This window comes from Apodemus sylvaticus, chromosome 2 (genome assembly GCF_947179515.1).
Source record: "Apodemus sylvaticus chromosome 2, mApoSyl1.1, whole genome shotgun sequence".
In the NCBI taxonomy this organism is placed as follows: Eukaryota; Metazoa; Chordata; class Mammalia; order Rodentia; family Muridae; genus Apodemus; species Apodemus sylvaticus.
In genome coordinates this window covers 114,017,254-114,044,424 of record NC_067473.1, presented here as the reverse complement: position 1 = coordinate 114,044,424, position 27,171 = coordinate 114,017,254, and the positions used below count along the sequence as shown (strand labels likewise).

General features: G+C 47.9%; 1 protein-coding gene and 1 pseudogene across 1 annotated transcript; both read right to left on the bottom strand.

Annotated features, from left to right (window-relative positions):
* Positions 1-737: 737 nt before the first annotated feature.
* On the bottom strand, positions 738-27,081 carry Vax2 (ventral anterior homeobox 2). Its single transcript, XM_052174119.1, has 3 exons — positions 26,835-27,081; positions 5,224-5,411; positions 738-1,399 (listed from the first exon to the last, which is right to left on the bottom strand). Exons 1-3 carry the CDS (start codon positions 27,079-27,081, stop codon positions 956-958), a joined length of 879 nt encoding a protein of 292 aa, XP_052030079.1. The 3' UTR covers positions 738-955.
* LOC127679489 (uncharacterized) lies at positions 16,729-16,827 on the bottom strand (annotated as a pseudogene).
* Positions 27,082-27,171: the final 90 nt, after the last annotated feature.

Below are 27,171 nucleotides of genomic sequence, written 5' to 3'. Positions count from 1 at the left end.
CCTCTGGGCATCTCTGTCAGGGCATTTCCAGGGTTATAACAGAGGAGAGAGGACCCACTCTGAATGTGGGTGACAGCAATGACTGGGGTCCCAGACTGAGAAAAATGAGAAAGAGACCTAAGGGCCAGCATTCAGTCTCCTGACTGGGGGTGCAGTGTGGCCAGCTGCCTCATGTCTGTGGCCAGGCCTTCCCGCCAAGATGGACTGTACCTTCAATAAAATAAATGAGCCAAAACGAACCTTTCCTTCTGCCACATGCGTTGTCACAGTAAGTAGAAAAGTCAGAGGTGCAGTGTGTGACAACTTCCTGAGAATCTCTAATTATTACATGAAAGTGGTCTGAGGAAAACAAGTTTTTCCTGAGTGCTTCATGCTGCCCAGGCCCTCTCTCTAGGCCACACTCTTGCTCTGGCTTTCCTCTGACGCCCCCTCAGATCTTTGACCTTGTTCCATTCACCCCCTTGAAGGATTTACTGCCCACCCCAACAAGTATTTTGAAGTTTGAAAGGAAAGCTTACATAGGTGTTGCAGGGCTGTGGCACCTGGGCAGAAGCGGTTAGCGATGGCCCCCTGACTGTGGACGCCAGCCCCAGTGCCTACCCCTTCCCTTTTGAGGTTCCAATTCTGCTACACATTGAGGACAGGAACAGAAGGAAATGATTTGGTGATGCTGGGAGTAGTTCCCTTCTTTATTTCAGTCACACGCGCGCACGCACACCCACACACCCACACTCAGACACACACATACATACACACACAGACACACGCATAGCACTCACACATCGGAGTACATTAGGACCACAGTCATCTGGTTCAGTCTCTGAGCTGAGGGCAGGTGGAGAGGTGCATGCTGTGCCCACCTTCCTCTTCCACGCCTGCGCAGTCTAGTCCACAGGGGCCAGGAGGCTGGGGTAGTGCTGTGCTGGGGACTCAGTGTCACACGGGGATGGGTCTCTTAAATGTCAGCTTTCTTGTCACTTTGGCCAGGGCTGCCTACTTTCTGTTGTTCTAGTCTGCTGTAGGGCTCAAAAGCCGAGGACCCGAGTTTGTAGCTGGCAGGCAAGTCCAGGAGTGGAGCTCCAGAAAAGCAGATGGTTGGCAGAGGGGGCGGCAGAGGGGACGACGCTGAGGCTGAGGGCATTGGATTGAGGCGTGGGGAGGAGTTCCTGGGGTCACCCAAGGAGGTGCCCCTGTGGCTGGCAGGAAGGCCTGGCAGGCCAGGGGTCAGTGCTAGGAGGCTGGGAGCCCGGGGCACGGAGAGCAGCCGGCCCTGTTCCAGAAGCCGCAGGACGCTGGAGGTGGCAAAGGCCTCGGAGGCAGAGGAGGACGCCCGCTTCTCCAGGTCTCTACTCTGGTCCTTCTTCTGCTTGGTGCGACGGTTCTGAAACCAGACCTTCACCTTGGGGCAGAGAGGGGAAAGGGGAGGGGTGAGAGGCGGAGCCAAGAGAAAGGAGAGGCAGCTCAGAGGTTGGGGGGGGGCATAAAGGGGCACAAGGGTAGGGAGGGCAGGGGAGGAAAGAAGAGCAAATTGTTAGTGTCCTCTCACACCAGGCTGTGCTGAGGAGCTGAGTCAGGTCTGAAGGCAGAAACACCCCTTCCTTCACTGCTGCTCTGGCCCTGGCCCACAGGAGCAGATTGGCTTACAGAAGGTAGAGTTCGGGGGTCCTTTGCTCTCAGCCAGACATCTGGTCTTAGACATCACTTATGTGTACGTATTGGCCCACTCCCCTTGGCCCAGACCTCTAAACTGTGATCTAAGCCAAGCTACTAATGGCTACTTATTTATTTATGTTTATTTAGACAGGTATCCCAGACTGGCCTCAAATTTGCTATGTAGTTGAGTTTAATGTACCTAATGTACCTAAAGACCTAATGCACGTTGAACTTCTGAACCCCCGGGATTACAGTGCTGCTGTACAGGCCTAAACCATCACATCTAGTCGTACGCCTTGCTAGGAATACAACCCAGGGTCTGTGCATGCTGGACAGACTGTCAGCTGAGCTCCATACCTGTGTTATATGTTCAACTCATACATGAGCAGGGACCGCATGTGGCCGTGGAACAGCAGGAAGAGTGGCCAGAGGCCTGAAGGGAAGGGCTGGGAGCCTTTCTCATCCTCTCCAGCTTTCATAGGACCTCAGAGGTCCAGCCACGAGGGAAGCGCAAGAGAAGGGCTCCAAAGTCATGACTCCTGTGCTAGGAAAGGAACAAAGCCACTGTGGGCGGTGTGTGTGTGTGTGTGTGTGTGTGTGTGTGTGTGTGTGTGTGTGTGACAATGACAACAGGTGTGGCCAAGGCAGAATGACAAACTTGGAAATGGTGCGCCCCACTACACCCTTTCCTGGCCAAGTTCTATGTACAGAAGTAGAAGGGGGCATTCTACTGCACCCTAGAGGCGGAGAGAAGGCTGAGGGTAGGTTGGCCTGGGGCTGGGACCTGGATTCTTGAGCCTGGCCACACAGGAATTTCTTGTGTACATTGTAAACCCTAGTGTTCATGCTCATTTTGAAACTTTCTATCAGAGTTGGGTCAGGATGGAGGCATCAGGATTTCCAGAAACTTCCAATGTGCTGCTGGTAGAGCCCTCCCAACACAGGTTCCACCATCAGTCCCAGGGCTTCCAGATGGAGCTGCCTTATGAGGCTCGGGGTCCCCTGAACCATTTCTTCTCCTCCAAGAAGCTTTCGGTTTCTTCTGCCTCTTGTACTGGTTCTTTCTGGCTCTGCTCTACCTCTCTTCCAGGAAGCCATGGCTGGCTGACTCCTGCAGGGCCAGGGCTCTCTCTTGTGGGGTGTCTCCTGGGCATTGCCTGCCCCTGGGCTCCTTCGTGCTCTGCAGAGCATCTCTGAGGCATCTCAGAGGAAGCTGGAGCTTAAGGAATGTTTGGTGGCTTCATGTTCTCATACTGTGCTGGACCACCAAGGCCCACAGTAGAGGAGGGTGTGGTTTACAGGGCTGGGAGACCCCTCACCTGTGACCCCAGAAGACTATCTCTTTGGGTTTGAGGTTAGTGCTCAATTCTAAGGCTTGTTCATTTAAAGATAAAAATATTAATAACCATTTAGATATCAGACAAGGTCTCCTTATGATGCCCAGGATGGTTTTGAACTCTGCTTTCTCCTGCTGCAATCTCCTGAAGGCAGGGATGACGCTAGGCATTCATCTTTTAAAGGCCATGGGCTCACACTGAGCCAGAGTGTGGAGGTAGCTTGTACTTCATTCCTGCGCTAGAGTGGTCCCTCTAGTCTGCTGCTCTGGACTTCTAGGACAGGGGCCATGCACTGGCACTGAAGACAATTGCTGAAGAGGCGGAGTAGCACTTTTTAAAGCCACTTGGTGTCAGCACTGGGGCGTGGCAGTTTGTCCTCAGCCCAGCCATTGGCCAGCTGAGGCAGAGGACTCAGCCTCCCGCCTTTCCTTCACTCAAACCTCATCTTTCCTCATTTCTTCCTCTGGGCATGTTCATTTAGGTGGTGTGAGACAGTGTCATGTAGCCCAGGCTGGCCTCCAAGTCACGGGGTAGCCAAGGATGACTTTGAACTTTCGACCCTCCCACTTCCACCTCAGGAGTGCTGGGGTTGCAGGTGCACCAGCATACTCGGTTTATGCACTGCTGGGGATCTAGCCCAGAGCACCATGCACGCTGGGCAAGCACTTCACCAACTGGGCCACATACCCAGCCAGCATGCTGCTGTTAAAATGCCAGCCCTTCTTTGGGGATGGGGGAGGAGGGTCTGGCCTTTTCTTTATACAATAGGAACTCAGTCCCCTCAAGCTGAAGGGATGGTGACAGAGGCTGAGAAAGGGCTGAGAGGAAGAGAGAAGTCCCCAGCTCAGTCTGTCATGGTTCATTTCTTCCCAGAATCCTTTGTTATTTTTATCTGGGTTGCTTAGGCTGGTCTTAAACTCTTGGGTCATGATCCTCCTACTTCAGCCTCCTAAGAACCTGGGCTGCAGACTCCTGCCATTGTGCCTGGTACCCCCTGGAATCTTAGCTTCCTGGGAGCCAAGCAATCACCACGCAGAGGCGCCCAACCTGACAATATCTCCTGTGGTGGTTTGAAAAGAACGACCCTCCTGGGCTCATATACCTGAGCGTTTAGCCACCAGAACGTGGTACTATTTGACGGATTAGAAGAATTAGGGGGTATGGCCTTTGTTGGAGTAAGTGTGCCCTTGTGGGAGGAAGTGTGTCTCCAGAGGTTTCAAAGGCTAAAGACAGGGCCAGTGTTTTCTCAGCTACTGCTCCAGCGTCCTGGGTGCTGCCATGCTCCCTTCCACGATGAAAATGGACTAAGTCTCTGAAACTGTAAGCCAGTCCCAATTAAATGCTTTCTTTCATAAGAGTTGTCTTGGTCATGGTGTCTCTTTGCAGCACTAGAACTGTGACTGAGACACATCCTAAGCCATTTGCTCCCGGCACCCTGGACATCCATCCCCATTTCTATGGCCTTTCCTTACACATGGATGATCCGTCCCTCCTCTCCTCTCCTTTCCATCTGGATATGTGGACTGGGAATATGCATGTGTGTGAATATGGGCATGTGTGAACCATGGACTGCACAGGAGGTCGGAGGACAGCCGTTGTCCTTGTCTTCCACCATGTCTGAGATAGGGTTTCCTTGCTTTTTCACTATACTGCAAATGCCTGTGGCAAGATGGCAAGGGTGGGAGGAGTCTAATTCTCTGTCTTCCCTTTCCACATGGGGCATGGGGAGTACAGGTGCTCACATCCAGCTTTTACTGTGTGTCCTAGGGATTTGAACTCAGATCTTTATGTTTGTCCAACAAATACCTTTACCCATGAAATCATCTCCCATTTCTTTCCTTCCTCCCTTCTTTCTTTCCTTCCTTCCTTCTTTATCTCTTAAATGTTGTTTGCTTTGACGTAGGGTCTCACTCTGTAGCCCAGGCTGGCTCTCAGGTCTTTGACATAGGGTCTCACTCTGTAGCCCAGGCTGGCTCTCGGGTCTTCATGCTTCTCCCTGCTCTCCAGAGTGCTAGGATGACAGGAGTGTGCCGCCACTCTCAGCCCAGCCCTCTTGTTGGTACTGTTGGCTCTGTCTTACATGTAGTTCTAAGTTTTTCCCTCATATATGTATGTTCCTCCCAAGTCTTGCCCCTCTATGTCAGTCTTTGGCCTCACACACCAAGGAGTTCCCCAGGTGTGGGTGTGTGGTGTTCACCAGGCCCAGATGGTGGAAACCTGGCCTGGTTCTCACCTGAGTCTCAGAGAGGTTCAGCTGGCGGGCCAGCTCCGTGCGCTCTCGGCCCACCACATACTGGCAGCGCTGGAACTCCATCTCCAGACGATATAGCTGCTCTGCTGTGAAAGAGGTACGGGTCCGCTTGGGCCGGTCGAGGTCCAGGCCCTTGGGCAGGACAATTTCCCGAATGGTCCCCTTGGCATCTGCAAGGATCATGAAGGGAGCCGGGTTAATTCACTTGCTGGGTTAGAGCATCTGTGTCTTTTCTTCTCTTCTTCCTTCCTCTTCTTCACAGGGTTTCACTGTGTAGCTCAGTCTGACCTTGAACTCAAGGCCTGAGAAGGTTCTAGCAGGAATCCTCAGGACCCTAACTGAATACTTAATCTCAGAGAATTTGCTGAGCCTCTCTGAGCTGAACATTCCCATTCGGGCTATCATGGAGATATATGATAGATAGGTAGATAGGTAGATAGATAGATAGATAGATAGATAGATATAGATGATAGGTAGATGATAGATAGATGATAGATAGATAATAGATGATAGATAGATAGATAGATGATAGATAGATAGATAGATAGATAGATAGATAGATAGATGATAGATAGATAGATAGTAGAGAGGGAAGGAATGAGAGAAAGGTGGAGGAGGAAGAGAGAGGGAGGGAGACGGGAAAGATGAGAAGAGGGAGGGAAGGAGAAAGAAGGAGAAGAAGTGGGTGGGAAGAGGGAGGGAGAGTTACAGAGAGAGGGAAGGGAGTCCGAGGAGTGAGTAAGCCTCAACAAAATTGTCAGGTGGGCTAACATGGCCTGGGCAGAAAGGACTCACTCTGGCTCATCCAAGATTCTGTTCTCTTTGCAGAGTAAGGAATAACTGGACAAAGAAGAAACAAGCCCTCAAGTCCAGAGAAGATGGATTAGAACTGAATGTGGTCAGTCATAGAAGCTTTCTGGAGACATTGTTCATTCTATGAACCCCTGCACCCTTCTGGGGTTCATAAGGGGGTTAGCTGATGAGAACAAGAGGGCAGATTTGGAACTGAAACCCCAGGTGGCGCCCAAGGACTGGGCCTTGCTAGGCTGCTGGGCTATCTTCCAGCCGGGGAACTATCCCACTTGCTGTGTCCCTGGACTGCTGAGCCACCTCAGGCGTTAGTGTGTCTTTCATAGCCTCTCTGGTGCATTTAAGAAGTGCTAAAGACCTGCAGCCCATGATCACCGTCAGCATAGAACATCACAAAGCACTCAGAAAGGGAAAATGCTTTAATCTAAGCTCCCCCACCCCCAGTAAAGTGAGATCTGTTAGCACAGGCAATAACCAGACAGTGAATCCGGTATCTGTTTGCGAACACCAATCGCAAAAGGGAAGGAGCAGCAGTTCCCCACAGCGGGAGGAACAGCAGCCTGCAACGTTTACCACACTTCAGGAGGACATGGTGCTGCACCCCTGCAATCCCAGCTCTTGGGAAATGGAAGCAGGAGGAGCAGGAGTTTAAGGCCAGCGTGGAATACAAGATACCCTGTCTTAAAACAAAATAAAGCAAAATAAACAAATAACAACAATTTAGCAACTCGGTAGCTCTTGCTCAGGAAGCCCCTGCAAAAGCTGCCTCCTGCTGCAACAAGGACCCCCACTTCCACCAGGGGGCGCAGAGGTGGCGTTTGCTGTGTGCTGGGAACTACTCCTAAGCTGGTTTATGTGCTAAATCCTAAGAAGGGTGAGATGGGGCTGTAGATACTGCTCAGCAGTAAAAAGCGATTACTGCTTCTGCAAAGAACCTGGGTTCTGTTCCCACCACAGATCTGGAGGCTCACAACACCTATAACTCCTGCTTTGGGGGATCCTACTCTCTCTTTTGGTCTCACTGGTACACATACATATGTGCGCATATGTTCCCACAGACACTTACACATAATTAAAATAATTTTAAAAGATTTAAAAGGAGGAGATTTGAGAAGAAGTCTAGAGGTGTGAGGGTGGGGCTCACAGTGTGGTGACTCTGGTCATAACACCCTGGGCCTGGCTTTCGTCTTAAGTTTGAACCTTCCCCGTGTCTCCATGGAGATGGAGCTGTCATTTCCCCACTTTTCAGACGAGGAGCAAGTTTTAAGTAACTTCCTGGAGGTCCCACTGTCAGTATTCAAAAAATCCTAGAAACACCATGATTATGCCCAGGGTAGAAGGATACTCCTGAAATCCCACCACTAGGGTGAGATTAGCAGGAAGACTCAAGTTCAAGGCTAGCCCAGGCTCCATGTGAGAACCTTTCTCCACAAACGGCCACAGCATGTGAACCACAGCTGCCGCCCACCCTGCTACACTTCATGAACATACTGTGGGTCTTCCCTAATATAGTAGCCGACAGGTAAAGAAGGAATCTTCTGGAGAAGCCCATTGCTCCCTCGGAGAACACATGACAGGATATCTGTTGGGGATGCTGCCTGCCTTGCAGCCCCAGAGGACTGTGGTCCTGCTTTTAGAATCTCAGCTCCAGATAGGCAGCCTTAGCCGCTCCTTCCGACTCCCATGCCAGGCCCTGACCTTATGGCTCCTGTTGGCCCCGTGGATGTTCAGCCGTCAGGGTGAGCCCTGGCTCTGATCCATCTCACCTTCATGTTCAGTCGGCCCTGGAAGCAGGTGAGTGGGGGTGGGGCTGATGTGGGGGTGGGTAGAAGGACATCACTCCTGAGACAGGACTGCTCCCTCCGTGCACCCTCCTGCCAGCCAGGTCCCACCCAGGCTCTGAGCCCAGTTTGTCTGATGGATGCAGGTCTTCCTATTTGGGTGCTGCAGGAAGCATGGGTCTCTTGGGACCACTTAGCACATCAGGTCCAGTACTTTCCATATTCCAGAATCCCACAACAGTTGTGACAACCTTGTGAAGGGGCTGCTTCCCTTCTGCTAAGGTTCCATCATTACCAGTGGTGAGGTGAGATGAAAGAACTCTCAGAGAGCCCGTCAGCAAAGGTGTGGGTCTGATCAGTGTGTCTGCTGGAACAGGCAGGAGAAAGGGTGCTTATGCTTGGTCATGTAGGAGAAAGGATGCTTATACTTGGTCATGTAGGATGCAAACGTTTCCCCGGTGACTCCCTGAGCTACCCTGAGATTTCTGAGCCTGAACACCATGAAGCCAAGCCATATCTGGGCACATCCACTGCCACCTCTGTGGGTGCCTAAGTCAGCTCTCTGACTTACTACACAAGAAAGGCAGCCCCTGACCCGCCATCACCCGGGCATCAAGCCACACAGGAGCACAGAGGAAGGTGTTAGAGGAAGGTGTTAGAGCCACAGGGAGGTGCAGCTGTTAGAACAGAAGAAATTACAAATGCTGTGGTGGGAGGGGAGAAAAGCGCATACCACAGAGGAATGGAGGAAGGAAGAGGGAGGAGGAACATGGGGTCGCAAAGGCGACTGAGAATGCAGACACTGGATTTCCAGTATAATGGTTCGGCCACTCTGGAAGCTACCCTGTGGTTACTGAGTTAAAGAGACAACTAATAGTTTTGTTTTATATAAATGTGTGTGTGTGTGTGTGTGTGTGTGTTGCTTATATTCATGCATGTACATGTGTTGCATCAGAGGTCAGAAGAAGGTACTTGATCTCCTGGAACTAGAGTTGCAGACTGTTGTGAGCTGCCATGTGGGTACTGGGATTTAAGCCCAGGTCCTCTGGGAGAGCAGCCAGTGCCTCTAACTGATGAGCCATCTCCCCAGGACCTGTTTTTTTTTTTTTGAGATGTGTGTGTGTGTGTGGGGGGGGTCTCATGATTCTAGGCTGTCCGCAAGCTCTATGTATCTGGGGATGACCTTGAACTCCTGATCTTCCTGCTGGGATTCCAAGCATATCCTATCCCACCATGGCTGGGTTGTTTGGTGCTCTGAATTAAGCCAAGGGCTTCGTGCATGATAGACAACTCTAGCAACTGAGCTACACCTCTAGCCTCCCTCCCCCAATTTTCTTTTATTGGTCTCCAAAAGGAAATAAGATGTTTTCCAGCAGGTGGCTGGTTGAGAAACTATGCTAAAACCGTAAAAGAGACAGTGCTCAGCAGAGAAGGAGGATCACTGATGGTGACCTTGCTGTGCACGGTGAAGAAGCTGGGCCTGGAGAAAGGCACTGGCTTGGTGGTTAAGAGCACTGGTTGCTCTTCCAGAAGACCTGAGTTCTAATCTGACACACTCATTTGTGGCTCTAGTTCCAGGGGATCTGATGCCCTCTTCTGGCCTTCCCAGGCAGTACATGCATGTGGTGCACAGATGTACCTGCAGGCAAAAAACACTTACACACATGCAAAATAAAACAAATAGAAGCCAGTCCTCAGATGCTTCTGATTATATAACATCAATATGACAAAATTAGGAAGGTGGAGGGCAGAGCAGTGACTGCCAGAGATTTGACAGAGAGAGCATTGCAAAGCTCTCTGTAAGCCAGGAGTGCTGGTGTGTGTGTGACTTTAATTTCAGTAGAAGTAGGTGGATCTCTGCGAGTTCAAGGACAGCCTGGAATACATAAGGTGCAATTCCAGGACAGAGATGGCTCAGTAGTTAAGAACACTTGCTGTTCTCAGAAAGAACTTGGGTTTGGTTCCCAACAGCCAGGTCAGAACTTATGACTGTCTGTAACTCTACCTCAAGGGATCTGCCTCTGAGGGCACCTATACTTTTGTGCCGATACCACACAGAGACATACACAGAATTAAAAATAAGCCTTTAGTTTTTTTAAGAAAGAAAGGGAAAAGCTCTTTGTGGTGAGACAACACTTCTGTATTTCAGCCACTTTATGAACATAAGAATGTGACAAGGAGTCACAGGACTGTGGGGCACAGAAATGAGGGACAGCATAAATAGATGGTGTTCAGGAGGCCTGTGGTGCTTCTCAGAGTATCCCCCTAACAATTTTCTATGTGATTTTCTTGTTTGCTTTTTGCTTTTTGTTTTGAAGTCCAGGTTAGTGTGGAACTCTCTATGTAACCCGAGCTGGTCTTGAACTTTGGCCCTCATTGCTCCTGACTCCTGAGTGCTGGGATTACATGTGTACAGCGCTGGGCCTGCCTCTGTCCTCTCCTTGATAATGCACCTCGAATGATCCTGAAGAGGAAGCCAGGTTGGGTGGTGGATGCTTGAGATCTTTCTGCACTGGTTTCAGCTTTTTGGGCCTCTATAAGGATTTCAAAATATGAAGTTAACCACAACTGAATCAAACAACAAAGCCAGGGTACTGTGTTGTCACCAAATACACAGATTCATCAATGGAGAGAGAGGACAGTAATGGTTCCCTGTGTCTCTGTGTCCCCTGTGGCTTTAAGGTGATTTAAAACAGCACAAGAAAGACATCTGCCACTTCAAAACTTATTTTAATGTTTACTAGAAATAATTTAATCCATGTGTCAGTTACATTTGAATGAGAATGTTCCCCATGGGCGCAGATGGTTGGTTTGAACACTTAGTTCCCTGTAGGTGGCGATGTTTGGTTCTAGGAAGTGTGGTCTTGCTGGAGGAAGTGACACTGGGAGCAGGCTTTGAGGTTTCCAAAGTCACTGAGAGTTCCCAGTACACACTTTCTGCCTAGTGACTGCAGTTCAAGATGTGAGTGTTCAGTTTGCAAGTCGAGCTGTCCTGCCTGGCTGCTGCTCTACTTCTGGGCCGGGATGGTGATGAACTCTGATTCCTCTGGAACCATAAGCCTAAATAAACCCTTTCTTTTAGAAGTTGCCTCAGTCCTGGTGTTTTATCACAGCAACAGAAAAGTAACTAAAACATTAACGAGCTTACGTGGCTCAGATGAGGCTAAAGCAAATATTCATTTTTAGAGCCATAGGGATGGCTCAGTATGTAAAGGGGCTTGGTGCCAAGCCTGATGACCTGAGTTCAATTCCCGGAACAGACACACATGGTAGAAGAGAACCAATTCCTGAGAATCATCTTCTGACCTTCACATATACCTCTCCCAGTTAATAAATAAATGTGCAAAAAGTGTGTTACACTACAACACTAAGTGGACTATGATTATGTCAGAAATGGAATGTGCTCAAGTGGCAATGCCAGAGGGCAATAGGATGGAGGGCACACTCACTGTCAGCCATGTGCACAGTGATGGGGTTATGGCTAGAGACATTCTAGAACTATCCACCACCACCACCCTGCCTCCAACGTGTGTGCAGGCCCACAGAGGCCAGAAGAGGCTGCTGGATCCCCTAGAGCTGGAGTTAGAAGCAAAATGGGTGCTAGGATTCAAGTCCTCTACAAGAGTGGCGATTGTTCCTAACCACTGAGCCTTTCCTTAAGGGACATTCCAAATGAGGACCTGTTGTGGTGATAAGCAAGCTTAGATATACTGGTGACCACATTTCCTCACCCTTAATATTAAGTTTCAAGTGAGCAAATCATCAATTTCAACACAGTGAAATAAGGGCTAGAGAGATATCTTAGCAGTTAAGAGCACTGGCTGCTCTTCCAGAGCTCCTGAGTTCAGTTCCCAGCAACCACATGGTGGCTCACAACCATCTGGAGTGAGATCCTTTGCCCCTTTCTGCTGTGTCTGAAGACAGCTACAGTCTACTCATATGCATAAAGTAAATGAATAAATCTTTTTTTAAATGTGAATTAAAAATGGTAAAAATTAACAGGGTGTCTCAGCAGTGGTGGCACCTGCCTTTCAACCCAGCACGTGGGAGGTAGAGGCTACACAGAGAGACCCTGCAACAATAACAATACAGTTTTTTCCCAGGACATCCTTAGTGTTACCCACAGGAAAATGGCTGAACACGCCGTGAACCATACTGTAAAATATCTAATGGCAGTGAAAAGGGATGAGGTGATGATCATGAGAGCTGACACTAAGTACAAGAAAATAACATAAGATAACACATTTAGGGGCTGGAGAGATGATGGCTCAGAAGTTAAGAGCACTGACGGCTCTTACAGAAGTCCTGAGTTCAGTTCTCAGCAACCACATGGTGGCTCACAACCATCTGTAACGGGATCCGATGCCCTTTTCTGGTGTGTCTGAAGACAGCTACAGTGTGCTCATATACATAAAATAAATAAATCTAAACAAATATAATACTTTTGAAATATATTAAAATATACTTTGAAATATATTGAAAAAATATTACTGTTGGAAAATAATACAATATTACCCCACTTATGTCAATAAGGACAGCCTTATATATTCAACCATTCAGTACATGTTTATCAATGTATCAATAGTAGAGTCTGAGGATCCAGGTTAGACAAGTAGACAAGGTTATGTTTCCAGAGGTTCTGTGTCCAGAAGGGGGAGAAATGATACATTTAATTTTTAAATGTTTTAATTTTAAATGTTTACATTTAAAAATAAAAGCATTCATTTTAAAGTATACCTATTTTTAATAAAAAAATTAGTTTTAAATTGGACAAGGTAATGATGGGTGCAGAGAAGATAATTAAACAAACTGAGAAGCTATAAACCCAGTCTCCAGGACAAACAGGACTCCTCTGGCCCCCTCACACATGACCCTGACGGACTCCCTGACTTCTCTTCCTACCTTTCCTACATCGGGCAGGAAGAGTCTTTCTGCCTGAAGCTGTTTGAGAGTGGTTTTGTTTTGTTTAGCTTCATTTTGTTTTTATGAAACAAGGTCATTCTCTGTAGCCCAGGCTGTCCTTGAACATAGCAGTCTCCCTGCTATGACCTCTGGGATTACAGGTGTATACAGGACTTTAATGTGCTGAGTTCTAAGTGAGATAAAATTCTTTCTGCCTTCATCCAGAAATATTATCTTGCCACTATAAAAATTCCTTGTGGAAAATTCACTCTCAAGTTTACTGGGGAACTATAAATAGTTAAGATGAAGTCTTTCAAAAGGAAGAGGCAAAATTCAATATTGTAGAGACACCTGTCCACCCAGTTCTATTGCAACATTTTTCTCCGTCAACAGCGGAATGGGCAGAGAAAATGTAGTGTGTATACACAGTGGAGTTTGTGCAGCCATAGAGAAGAATCAACGTGAGAAGTCTGCAATCAAATGGATGTAAACAGAAGTCATTGTAGTAATTGAAATAAGCCAAATTCAGAATGCAAATAGTACATGTTTTCCTTATCTCTGGATATATATTACATAGATGCATGCATATATATGATATATAATGACATATATACATATATATGTATATATATATATGATATAAAAGTAGAAGCAAGACTGGGGGAATAAATGGGAATAATCAAGGGAGAAGAAATAAGCCAAATTACTTGATCCATCTGTATGAAAATGCCTTTGTGTATGTGTGTGTGTGTGTGTGTGTGTGCGTGCACTCCATGTGTATGAAATGCCCTTGTGTGTGTGCACACATGGGTATTCAGGTGAGGGAAGGGCGGAGGTGGATGCCAGGTGTCTTCCTGTGTCCCTTTCTACCTCATTTTCAGATAGGATCTCACAGTGAACTTGGAGCTTATGGACTGCTTAGACTGTTGGCCAGCAAACTCCAGGGATCCTCCTGTCTCAGCTTCCTAGTACATGGATAACAGACCCACATTGTTTCTGCTCCCACCCACCATGGGTGCTTTACTGAGAGCCTATAAAAACAGCTTTGTGAACCCATCACCATGGTCAATGACTACATGACTGTACAAATCATCCAACTAGAGCTGGGTGTGGTGGTGCACCTGAGAGGTAGACTCAGGAAGATGTCTGTGAACTTGAGGCCAGCCTGGTCTACATAAGGATTGCAGGACAGCTGGGACATAGAGAGACCATGTCAAACACACACACACACACACACACACACACACACACACACACACACAGGTGACAATTCTTACATCATCACACAACAAAATCCATCACAAATCATGAGTCACTAGAGTGGTGTGGCTCTGGAAGGGGAGCCCAAGCAGAGCCACAGGCCCTCAGGGGTCTTGAGTGTCTACAGAGACAGCATTTCAAATTAGCTGGGGACAGACAGGACTGTGAAGGACATGGGTCTTGGACAGTTAGCTCATTGTTTGGAATAAGCCTATCCATCTGACCCTGCACGAATACCGAATTAACACTTAAATGTGAAAAATAGAGCCTCAAAAAAGAAACACACACACACACACACACACACACACACACACACACGCACACGCACGCACGCACACGCGCACAAACACACACACACACACACACACACACACACACGCACACATGCATGCACACACACATGCATGCATGCACGCACACAAAATATGCAAAAAGAAACAAGGACCAAGTTGACTAATTATGTATGAGCAGGGGGTCCTGCAAGAAGTGAGAGAGTTCAACCCAGAACCCAAGAAGAAGGTGCAGACCAGTCAGAACATACCCAGACGTTCAAAGCCAGGGTCAAAGCTGGGCAGTCGGTGGAAAACTGAACAAGTTATCCAGAGGAGAAGCAGCACAAGTGGCTAATTAAAAGAAAAAGTGTGGGTGGGGAGCTGGCTCCGTGGTTCAGAGTGCTGCCTGCTCCCTTAGACCACCTGGCTTCGACTGCTAACACCCGCACGGCAGCGCACAGTGGTCCAGAATTCTAGTTTCAGCTTATCTGATACCCTTTCCTGATCTCCACAGCCACCAGACACACATGTGGGGCACAGACATTCACGCAGGAGAAACTCCTACACACATTAAATAATAATATGTAACAAACTATTTATACTTTATATATTATATATTTATATATTATATTATTGTTATATTGGGTATTTTATTATTGTATTTATTATAAATATATTCTGATATATTGATTATATTTGTTACATATAATATAAAATATAAGATTATAATATGTATATTGTACTTTAATATATTATAATATATTACCATATAATAATAAACTTGTATATATAAAATAAATAAATAAATCTTTAAAAGAAGATAAAATGGGAAAGTGCTCGGGTGCACAGCTAGTCAGGAAGGGACCAGGAGAGTAGCTCAAGAGGCTTTCAGATTTCTGAAGCATCATTATTTCTCATACTAGGAAACGTCTGGCTAGAGTCAGGGTAATTAGGTTCTCTGAAGCTGTTAATAGAATCACAAATCCATACAATATGAAAAGTACTGGGGGCAAGGGGGGACAACTGCATCTCTATTCATAATAGCCAGGATATGGGGTCTGTCTAGGTGTCCATCAACAGATGAGCAGATAAATAGAATGTGGGAACACAATGGAGTTTTATTCAGCCATAGAGAAGAATTAAATTGGAGGCCAGTGAGAGCTCGGTGGGTTAAGGCATTTGCCACAGAGTCTGGTGACCTGGTTTCCATCTCCCGGATCCGGATCCACGTGGTGGAAGGAGAGAACAGATTCACAGGAAGTTGTCCTTTAACCTCCACACAAGTGCTGTGGCATGCAGTGCATACACACGCATGCACACAGAGATAAATAAATGGAATTTTTAATTAAAGAAGCATGCTTTAAATTAAAGAAGTCAGTACTAGAAAATAAATGTGACTGGAGGCTGTTGTATTAATGGAGGTTAAATGACATAAAACAGAATCAGAAAGACAAAGGACACGTGTTCTCTCTCGCTTTCAGGTCCTAGAATTGTTTATATACACTGAAAACCATGAAGAAGAGAAGAAGTGGGGTAATGAAGGGAAGGAGGGAAGGGAGGAAACTAAAGGGAGGGTGCTAGGATCAGAGTGTGCATTGGAGAGCCATTTTCTGTGTGAAAACCCGTTCCACATGAAATCAACAGAACAGTAAACAAACAGTAATAAATGCATGGTCCTCCCTAGAACCCAAGCCAAATTCATCCTAATGTGGTTTCATTAAAACAAGCAAACAAACAATAAATCATATTTAAAAAAAAAAAAAAAAAAACCCTTGGTAACGGGAGAGAGACTGATGAGCCCAGAGCCTTTGGCTTCTCTGGAGCTGTAAGAATGAGGACCGTCCTCATCGACTAACCTGGATAGACATTCACTAGACACTGCCAAGTGCAGCAGCAAGGGTGTGTGATGTTGTGTGGGTGTGTATGCCTATTTGTGTGCATTGTTTGTACAGTAAACTCCTTGTGTGTTCCTGTGTACCCACCCAAGAACACTCTGCAGGACAAACACCTCCCCTTCTGTCCCCTCTGAAGACTAGAAGTTAATCAGAGTAGAAAATTTCTCTCGCCATCCTATATATAATTTTTAAAAAGTATTTAGTTTGTCTTGAAGCAGACCCCTCCCAACCTTTTCCCCAAATTCTCAGACTCTTTGTTTTTGAATCTTTTAATTAGATATTTTCTTTATTTACATTTCAAATATTATTCCCTTTCCTGATTTCCCCTCTGAAAACTCCCTATCCCATCCCCGATTAAGCTGTGTTTGTGTGTTTATTCAAGGATTCAAGTGAATGCAAATTAAATTGTTTTGTTAACAGTTTCCTAAACAATTCCATTTAATGACTATTAGCATAGCATTTGCATGGTTTTGGCGTCCCTGGTAAGGACAAAAGCAACGCGGCTGTGCGGGCCATGAGCATGCCCAGCACCCCAGTCTTTTCATTTCTTCCTTCCTTCCTTTTTTTAAAAATATGAAATGCTTTACAAATGTTCACGTCACCCTTGCAGGGGGCCATGCTAATCCCTGTGTCTTTCCATTTTAGTAATGTGTGCTGGTGCCACACCCAGCATCATTTTCATAAGTGTTAAGTGTCTGCATGTGTTGTGTGGGATTGATTCATCCCCTCACAATTTCAGCATTTCCTCCCTCCCTCCCTTCCTCCCCCCTCCTTCCATGTCTAATCAGGGACTAAAATCTAGAGTCCCCAAAGGAGACAGTCATTAGATGTGATGACAGTTTCAACTCCGATTCACACACAGAATAAATCTCAGAAAGATTTTAAAAAAGGAAAGGACCCGAGGGATGTCTGTAACACAAGCCACAGACCGAGGGAGGGACTGCTTCCTCAGTGTACAAACAGCCTTTCTGGGATGGAGAGGATCAGCGGCTGCACTGCCACTCCCGGGAGCCCTTCTGTCGTAGCAAAGGCCCCAGGTCCCACCACCAGCACCTACGTGGTGGCTTGAAAGCATTCCTAGGCACACACACATACAGGCAGGCAAAACACTCGTGCACATAAAATAAGTAATCTTAAATTGAAAAAAGAAAACCTCTTCCTTCTAAACTTGAAATAATAGAAGCCAATTCATCACATAAATAATTAAATGCACAGTGGAGAAAATTAAAAGGCAGAATACCCACTAAGATTGGTCTAGCCTCACTGGCCGTTTACAACTGCCTTTGTTCACTTGAAAAGGTTTTACTCTAAAAGCTAAAGATTGACCTCAGTTAGAAGGAAGCAGTGAATGGCTTATGTATTCTTGCTTGCTGGGAGGGAACGTGAGCTAGAGTGTTTTGGTATAAAATATGTAAATACCTATAGTGGATTTGCTGTGCTTCTAGGACTTTGTTTCTAAGAATTTATCTTGTAATTGTAACCATACCATGCATTTGTGAAATGATTTCAGTTACTGTAGATATTTTGTTATGATGATTTCAAACATATACATGATGAAAGAGAACGGTGCCGTGGATGGTCACTGTCCCAGGGCTCCCTGCATCCTGGCAGAGACAGTCCTACTTCTTCCGTATGGCCTCATTTTAAAATAAAACATCATGTCACTTCACCCACAAAAAGACTCCTCTAAGAAATTTAACCAGAGTACTGTTACTGCAACAAAAATTAACGATTCCGTATCAGGCATGGTGGGGCCACCTGCAACTCCAGCACCCAGGACACTGAGGCAGGAGAATTACTGCAAGTTCAGGGAGAGGAACCATTTTAAAACAAAGCAAAAACAAAATGACAGCAAAACCCAGGCAACAATTCTTTAATAACATGAAAGATCTCACAGGCTAGTATATTTTCCAAAAGAAGATTAAAAATAAAACGACTTGTTTAAATTAAGATGGAGCCTTGGAGCTGGGGAGATGGCTGGCTGGCTGGCAAAAGCACTCGTTCTGAAAGCTCAGGGATCTGAGTTTGAGTCCCCAGCAACCACAAAGAAGAAGGCTTGTGCTTGAACCCCTAGCACTTGAGGTCAGAGACAAGTGGATCTGAACTCATCAGCCAGCCTGTCAGAAATGGCAGAATGTCTGTGGAGCTTCCAGTTCAGAGAGAAGCCCCATCTCAGGGCAATCAGACAGGAAGGGGTGGAGGGCAGCAGGCCTCGCCCTGCTCTGACCTCTGCTTGTTGTACCCGGAGCTCAGGGCACCTGCACCCACATTGCCATGCACCACACACACACACACACACACACACACACACACACACACACACACGCACTGGCACACACACACACACACACACTGGCATACACACACACACACACACACACACACACGCACTGGCATATACACACACACACACACACACGCACACACACGCACGTACTGGCATACACACACACACACACACACACACGCACTGGCATACACACACACACACACACACACACACACACACACACACACACGCACACACACACGCACGTACTGGCATATACACACAGGGAGAGAGGTTAGCATTGCCAAAAAGAAAAAGAACTAACCTGAATAGCAAACAGTAGGACATTAGTTTTTAAAAAATAAACAAACAAAAAAAAAATGCTAGCTACACACAACAGCACAATGTATAATTTATTCAAAAAGGAATGAAGGCATTCCAGATATACTTCCACACAAAATCTGCTAAATGAGAGGAGTTTGTGAAAACCTTGCATGATCTTGCATATATAACTCTATGCCTGTGCATTTCAGTTACTAGAGACATCCTTGGAGTCAACACGGATCATATATAGTGATTGAGGCAAACTAGCCTGATGGGCTTTGTGATTGAAAAGACATCATACTTCTCAGAAAACAAAGGCCATGGCAAGATTGCAAAGCAAGCTATAAACTAGACCCACCACAATAACATCGAGAGCAGTGGGGGCGGGTGGGGGCGGGGGCTATAGAATCTCCATGAGCCAATGTGGAAAGGAGCATTTGAAAACACTGTCGAAGGGAAGAGTTAGCAGTGGGCAGCAGAGGCGCCGCTGCTGGGCTCACAGGCCTGGGAAGACGCTCAGCTTCCTTAACAAAGAAGTTGGAGCTGAAAGCCAGGTCCTCTGAGTCTCAGTGGTCCACAGTGTTACAGGATGGGAAAAGGCACAAGGGTGGATATATATATATATATAATTTTGCAGAATAATTTGACAATTTATTCATCAATATGACATCTATTTACATGCAAATAGGGCAGGTGTGGTGGCTCTCACACACAATGGGGGAGATGGAGACAGAGAATCCAGAATGTGAGATACACCTTAGCTACATACTGCGTTTTAGGTCAGCCTGGGCTACATCGACTGTTTTAAAACGCCAAAATGGGGCCAGCAGATGGCTCAGCTGGTCAGTGCCAAGCCTGAGGATCTTCCCCTGGGTCCCATCCCCTGGTTCCGTGAGGCAGAGCAGAGCGATCCAACTCTGACCTCCAAACACTCACTCACGCAGTGAGTGAATATGTAAAAACCAAACCAGATGGCTTAACAGTTACAAGTGCTCTCTGTAGCAAGAGTGCACTGTTCTTCCAAAGGACTAAAGGGTGGGTCCCAGTTCACAACTGTCTGTAGTCTGTGGCTCCAGCTCCACAGGATCCAATAACCTCTTTGGCCTCATATACACGCAAGTGTGTGTGTGTGTGTGTGTGTGTGTGTGTGTGTGTGCATGCACACACATACACATACACACACACTCAAACACACATGAATAAAATTGTAAAATACTTAGTAACAACAAACTCACCCTAAATCAACAAACTTAACAAAATAAAATAAGTTAAGAGAAAGGGCTAGGAAACTAGCTCAGAACCCAGGGGACTCACGCAGCACCTGGGGTGCAGAGGGAGATGTGGAAAGATTAATTGCCCCCCTCGAATTCTTGGTAGGAAAGTAAACCAAGAGCAGTTTGGAATTATCTTTTAAATGATAAACATAGACACCCTTTGACCCAGTAACCCACTTTGAGGGACTCCCTCAAAGAATTTACCCATCAAGTGGAAATAACTAAACAAAATGACCAAAACAGTCAGGTTTTTTTACTGCAGAGTGTATGCAACAGCAATAGCCAATGTCCATTAATAGCACACTAGCTATGTGACATAGCCATAGAAAGAAAAATCATATGTTTGTTAAATTCAGGCAGGGATTCTTTGTATCTAAAATGCAGTGGAAGGAAAATGAACACATAGCTGCACAGATGTGCAGAAACATGCACATGGTCTGAAAGAGTAGACTACAAGGGATAAAAACAGCTGCTGTCCAAGCACAGGCACTGCCAAAAAGGTGTGATTGCGGATTGTGGTGCTGAGAGGACTCAGCAGATTCTAGGCAGAGATCTGGGGAGAGACAACCTGAGTTCCCTCCCAGGACTCAGACTATAGGCAGGAACCAGCTCTTGACAATTGTTTTCTGAACACACACACACACACATGTCACACACACACACACACACACATGCGTGTGTGTGTGTGTGTGTGTGTGTGTGTGTGCACCTGCGCATTAAAAAATGTATAATAAAACAAACAAATGGATATGTGTGAAGGAAGTTTTGGTAAATTATCCACTTGACAATTAAATGAAATATTTGAAATATGTAGGTCTTTCAAATCAGCACTTTTGCTGCTAGGAACTTATTTCACTGAAACATTAAATCTACACAAAGCCCTCAGAGGCCTTAAAATTTCATTTCACTGTATTTATACTGAATTAGAGCAAATGCAGGCCCTTCCCACACTAAATAAATAGCTTACTGAACAGTCAAAGGACACAGAGCTGTTGGAACTGCAAATGCCTACGGCAGTTTAAAATTTTTACAGTTGAGTTTCAAAATAGCCTAGGGAAAGCGCCTGGAAGGGGAGGGAGGGATCTTTGCCCAGGTTCTGTTTTCCCTGAGGTATGTATTCTGAATAGAAAGCCTGCTAGTCCCGGACGGTTGAGTGTGGCCTGCCTAAGACCTTGAGGATAGTTGAGGATGGGAATCTCCCTGAACCCCCAGAGAGAGGCCAAGCCTCCAAGGGAGCAACTCCTTCTTTTCCAAGTCACTGCAGCTTATGAGTTGGTGGGGTGCAGATTTATCTGGTGGTTTTAGCTGGTTCATTCTTAGATTTTTGTCGTCGTTTTGATTTGTTTTAATGATTATTTTACTTTTGTTTTTTGGTAGACTTGGAGGCTGACCTTGAAGCTGAGGCAATCTTCCTGTCCCTGCCTCCTACCTGCCGCATTACCAACCTGGTAATCACTAGTCTCTGGTCAATCTATTTTGGCTATTTTTTGCTGGTCAGCCTTGTGGAAGCATCCACTGCGGCTCTGCACTTCCTAAGACCTTGCATTACACTCCTCTATGCTTTCCCAGCTCTCTCTCTCTCTCTCTCTCTCTCTCTCTATCTATCTATCTATCTCACGATTCTCAAAGTTAGAAAATTTAAAAATAAGATGCTGTCGGTCTCATATTTTAACAGTTAAGCCCTTCTGTCCACACGAATGTATAACGCAAAAAAAAAAAAAAAAAGGAATTTCAGAACATTCGTTTGGGAGTGGCCATTTAATTCTCATGCCTAGAAAATGGGTTAATAATAACAAATGGTCTTTTCCCCCCCCCATTTATTTGACAAATGTTTGAGCGCCCGTTGTGAGCTGAGAACGAAAAAATGGTGTAGACTTAACAGACATGGTGTCCGCCTCTCCTACTCGGTTTCCACGGGCACTCAAGAAATCCAGGAATCTGGCTCCCCGCTCTCCTGGCGCTCCCTCCCTCCACGCGCGATCCAGAAGTCCGGTGCGGGGCAGTTTTGCGGCCGTGGGTCTTAGGAGACAGTAAACCTCCAGGCTGAGATACGCCTAGGCTCAATCATTCAGGGGCACAGGGGTGCACATTGGTGTCTGGGGATGGAGTCAAGAAGAAAGGAGAGCGCAGCTCAGAGAGCAAAGGGTTTGCGAGGGCACTAGGCTGACATTGGCTTCAACTCACAACAACCTCGAGGCCTGGACTTGATCGCGCTCATTCTTGACCAGGAAGGCCGTATCCCCGGGGATCGCTGGCCCTAGGCCGCTGGAAATCCCAGGCGTCTGGTGGAGGTGGAAGAGCCTAACCCCCATTTCGGATTCACGGGAGGACGAGCCGGCCGTTAGGCTAACCTGGATCTCGGGAAAAGGCTTGCTGGCCTCCGCATTCCTCGTCAGACCTGCGGTGCAGAACAGGAGCCTTCGCAGTCTCCGGATCTCAGGAGAACCAGGTCCTCTCAATTTCTCTCATATTAAACAGAAAATAGAAGGACAAAAACAAAACAAAAACTCGTAGGCTCCCCCTGTCGCCCCCGATTAAAATAGAATGGGAGAAATGTGTCCAACCAGGAGAGAAACGGGAGGCAGAAGCAGCAGAGCAAAGGCGTCTAGGCCTAAGGGATGCGTAGCTACTCTTCCTCCTGGATGGCGCCTAACCTTGGAGATGCGTTCGGAGGCGGAGCCCGCCTACATCTAGATCATCTAGCTGCACCGATCCAGACCCAGCATTCCAAAATCCCAAAAATTTGTCCTCGGCGCCCAGTCGTTGGGTCCCGTGGATGTGACTGACTACTTAGGAGAAGAAAGCTCGAGAGAACAGAGTCATTTAAGTAGTCCCCACAGTCCTCTGAAAACGAGGCTTGGGCGGAAGAGCCTAAACAATGGCACATTCTGCCACCTGCTTCGGTTTCCTGTGCGGTGGGAGGGTGGTTAGAACACAGAGGGAAGTTCAGACCAAATCAAGGACAGGCAGCACTGACCAGCGGTGAGAATGCGGGGCTTTGGCCAGCCGCAGACAATTTAATGGTGAAAATATAAAACGAAGCACCACTGAAAAAATTTAAAAAGACTCCTTGCCAAAACTAAGAATTTTTAAAATTAAAATAAACTTCAAATTTTCTCAGAGTGCGATTTTCTTAAGGGTTCTTCCACAGGCCAAAACATACATGTTTCAGGCGTGCGTGTGCGGGCAAAGTTAACGAATGCATCCACAGACTGAGATATGGAGACCTCCTCAGAGGCCCAGGATTGGTTGGGGCTTTGCCCAGCTCTCTGCGGTCCAATGTGACTTGGGGTCCGTTGCACAGCGCCTGCTCAGCAAGACCAGGCCTGAAGCCTGGAGGTCTCCCAGGCTCAGGGGCCAACTCCAAGTGACCGTTCTGCTGGGCGCTCCGTCACGGCTGGCTGAAGGTTTTGAACAGTGCGCAGGTCACAGTTTAAGCTATTTCAAGTCAAAGGCTTGGTCTTCTCGGGGACCCCGTGGACCTCTGAGTACCGGACGCTTGTGTCCAGCTTCCGCTCCAGAGCATTTTAGTCGAGTGGATGACCGGTGCTCCTGGAAGGATCTGACATTCAGAGACTGAACTTGCAAAGGCTATTATGGGAGGCTAGAAGGGGCATCTTGTTTGGAGACCTGCCGAGGGGAGGCAGCAGGCTTCAAGCGGCACCCCTGACAGAGCAGATTATTGGTGCCTCTTGGCATTGATCATAAAACTGTGGAGCCTTCGAAGATTTATCAAAACTCAGTTGACTCCTCTTCCGGGTTGCAAGAGAAAGCACCAGGGTCTGAAGCAGGCAGCAGGATTGGATTACCAGTTGCTGGGATCTGTGAACTACACTTTGCCCTCTTCTTGTCCCAATCCTGCTCCTCTAAAAGAGTCAGCCTAGGATTGGCCAGCTTCTGGGTGAGATACAGTTGGAGGCCCCATTCCTTCCGTAGGCTTCCTAACTGCATTGGTGGACCTCTTCCAAGAAAAAAACAAAAGGTTCTTTCCACAGTACCCCTCCTTGACCAAGGGACAGGCACTAGGAGTGCCTTAGAGACTTTGCCGTCCTGGAGGAAGCCTCACTGTGGAAGTCTCACTGTGGAAGTCATCTTGGTGGCACGGTACTTATGCCAGGGGCTGGAGACAACAGCCTCCATTTTGAAGGCAGGGTGAGCAGAACAGGGGGCCTCCCCAGGCTCCTGACTTTGTATTCTCAGAGAAAATCAGAGACATTGGCCAGGCAGGCTTACTCAGAGCCTCGCTGCTTTTTTCTTTTTCTTTTTTTTTTTCAAGATGGTTTGTTTCTCCTTTATCAGCTGGTTCTTTACCTCTAAACTGCTGGCTTTCTAGAGCAACTCATTCCCTGGGGCCATGGTGTGTGTGTGTGTGTGTGTGTGTGTGTGTGTGTGTGTGTGTGTGTATGTGTTGGGGGTAGTTAAGAGAGGCTTCTGACTAACAAGTCACATCGCTCCATTCATTAGACAAAATCTGTAGGTCACTCCAGTGCTAACGACTCCTTCTTCCCACAAATATTTGTGGAGAGCCTGCAGAGTGTTTTCTGCACTCCTGACAACACCTTGGATCCTCAGCAAGCTTTCTGGAGATCATGGAGGTAGGAGGTGAGATATCAGTTCTGCTCACCTCTGCCTCCAGCTGCCTTAGGGTGAAAAGAAGTGGAGAGGGTGGGGCCGTTTCTTAGGAGAGCCTTATGCCCACAACAACCTCTCCCTTGCACCTTTTAATGGCTTCCTCAGAAGATATGAGGGCGACCCGTATTCAGAGGCCCAGAGGACAAGGGTAAATGTGCTAAGGATGTAAGGGCTGTTCATTTTGGACAACGAAGGCTTGCCTGCCCCAGCCTGGGGTTGGCTTTACTTACAGAAGCCCTCACCCTTGGCTGGGGTGGGGCTTCGAGTAACACAGCTGACACGGGTGACCCTGCCCCTGCCTAGGAGGGATTAGCGGTAAATGACGTCCTGGGCATTTCAGGCCTGTAATGACAGCCTCTTCATTAAATGGGGGAGGGGCAGAGGGATTTGTGAGTACTTCATTTGCTTTTTATTTCAGTCCAGTGGATAACCATATTCGTATTTAATATTTCCGTTATATTTTACATAAGGTAAGGGAATTACCTTATGTAAGTACATTATAAAAGTATACTTCTGAAGATGTACCTGGGCAAACCGTACTGTCTCTGCTTGACTCAAATGGCTGTACCCCAGAAGATGGAGGGTCACTTTTATTCCCACCTCTGCAGGTCTGCACCAGAGACAATCCCACTGATACCCACGAACAAGATTTGTTCTACATAAAGGTTGGTAGAGTGGAGGGGGGTAGTGTCTGGTTTCAGAACTCAGCCATCCTGACCTGGGCAAACGCCTGTTCCTAAAGCATAGCACTGGCAAAGTCCTTAGCCTAAGGGCATAGGCAGTGTCTTCATTTCTGGAAACCTTGCAGATTTCCTCGATGAAACTCAATCGAGTTTCATCCTTGCCCTTAGAACCCCTCAGATGACAAAATGGGATTCATATTAACCCCAGGGAACCAACAAGTCCTCACACCTGCCTGGGTTCCTGGTGGTGTAACTGCTTTACACTTCCATTGGGTCCCTAGAAAGGCAGTAGCCACCCAGCCTTCCAATGACCACACCTATTCCCAGGGGTGTTCTTTTATTCAAGGTCCCTGCCGGCGGGGGGGGGGGGGAAGGGGGGAGGGCAGGAACCTTAATTCAAGAGAGTTTCCTGTACCTCCATACTCAGCCCTAGCTGGGTCTCAGATCCCCAGGGCCACTGGTGGTGGTGGTGGGAATCAGGAAAGTTGTACTCTACTTGCTCTAAGATATTCGGGACTTGGGTGAGAGAAACTTAAGTCCTCCTAGGTATAAGAAAGTTGGCTAAGGTTGGGGTCGGTGGCCTCCTGAGGCCTGAGGGAGGCAGCTAGGTGGAAGCCAAGTGAGTGAATCAGAAACCCCAGGATGACGGGGAAACAACAGGCCTCAGGCCTGGGATCCAGTTGACCATAGGACCCACTTCTTTTCCAATTATCTACCTGGAAGAGGCCCAGACCCAGGATACTGGAATTGAGGTGGGGGCAGGGGGCTGGATCTGGGTAAGCAATGGCCGGAGAGTGCTGTGAATGCAAGTTCGCCGCGAGGGGGGAGTGGCTGGGGGGCTCGGACTCCGGGTGAGGGCGGGTGGAGCGGAGGAGGAAAGCATTTGCCAGGCCAGGCGGAGGAGCGCCGGAGTCGGCGGTGGGAACTGGAGCCGTGGAGCCGCGGCAGGGCAGCCTACTCTACCGCCTAAGCAGCCATCTCCGAGCATCAACCCACACAAGGCCAGGTGCTGGGAAATAAGGCTGGGCTGAGGCTGGGAGGCAGCCCGACCGCCTGCGTGGCCCAGCCTTCCTCGGCAGCTGCCCACTCGGGTCCCTCCCAATCCTGTCCCTACAGCGCGCGCGTGACTTTCTCCGCCCTTGCTCTGAGAACCCCGGCGCGGAGGCCCCTGGATCTCGGTGTCGGGCTTCCCCAACTGATTCGTGTCCTTACTACACCAACCAGCTCGGATGGGCCTAGAGAGAGAGAGAGTCCAGTAGGACGAACCGCAGGGCGGAGAAACAAGGACCCCTTCCAGCCCCCCTGCTTTGTCCCCTGCGTTCAGCTCAGTGTCCCGCACACAATAGGCACTCGGAGTATTTACAGGATGAACTGCCGAATGAATGAACGAACCACTGTATGAACTGTGAGATGGACGCTGTAGGGAGGTCGGAGGCCCCAGGAAAGGCGGCTTGGTGGCCCAGGGACTCAAAGCTGCTGCTGTCCCCTTACCTCGTACCAGGATGCGGCGGCAGTGGTCCGTCTCACCGAGCGCCTGCTGTCCGTCGCTGTCCCCGCCGCTCTCCCTGGAGCCCGCAGGACTGGAGGCGGAGGTCCCAGCAATCTCCCTCGGACTCGCACCACCCTTGTCAACACGCAAATCTTCCGCTCCGCGGTGCTCTTCGTGATGCCCGCTGCGGCCACCAGGCTCCTCCCGGCGCTTGGGGCCGCGGTCCCGCTCCGCGGCCCCATCGCCCATGCCCGCCGCCACTGCTGCCTGGGCCACAGCAGCCGCTAGTCCTAGCTCGGGGGGAGCGGGTCCTTCCCTGCCCCTCCCTACCCCATCCTC

What these genes read in the sequence shown, in the direction of transcription:
- Vax2 (XM_052174119.1), bottom strand. Translation starts at nt 27,081, where the DNA reads ATGGGCGATGGGGCCGCGGAGCGGGACCGCGGCCCCAAGCGCCGGGAG. An exon ending in CCGCCGCATCCTGGTACGAG is followed by an intron (nt 5,412 to 26,834) that starts GTAAGGGGACAG and finishes TGATCCTTGCAG; the next exon opens with ATGCCAAGGGGACCATTCGG. An exon ending in TGAACCTCTCTGAGACTCAG is followed by an intron (nt 1,400 to 5,223) that starts GTGAGAACCAGG and finishes CTCTGCCCCAAG; the next exon opens with GTGAAGGTCTGGTTTCAGAA.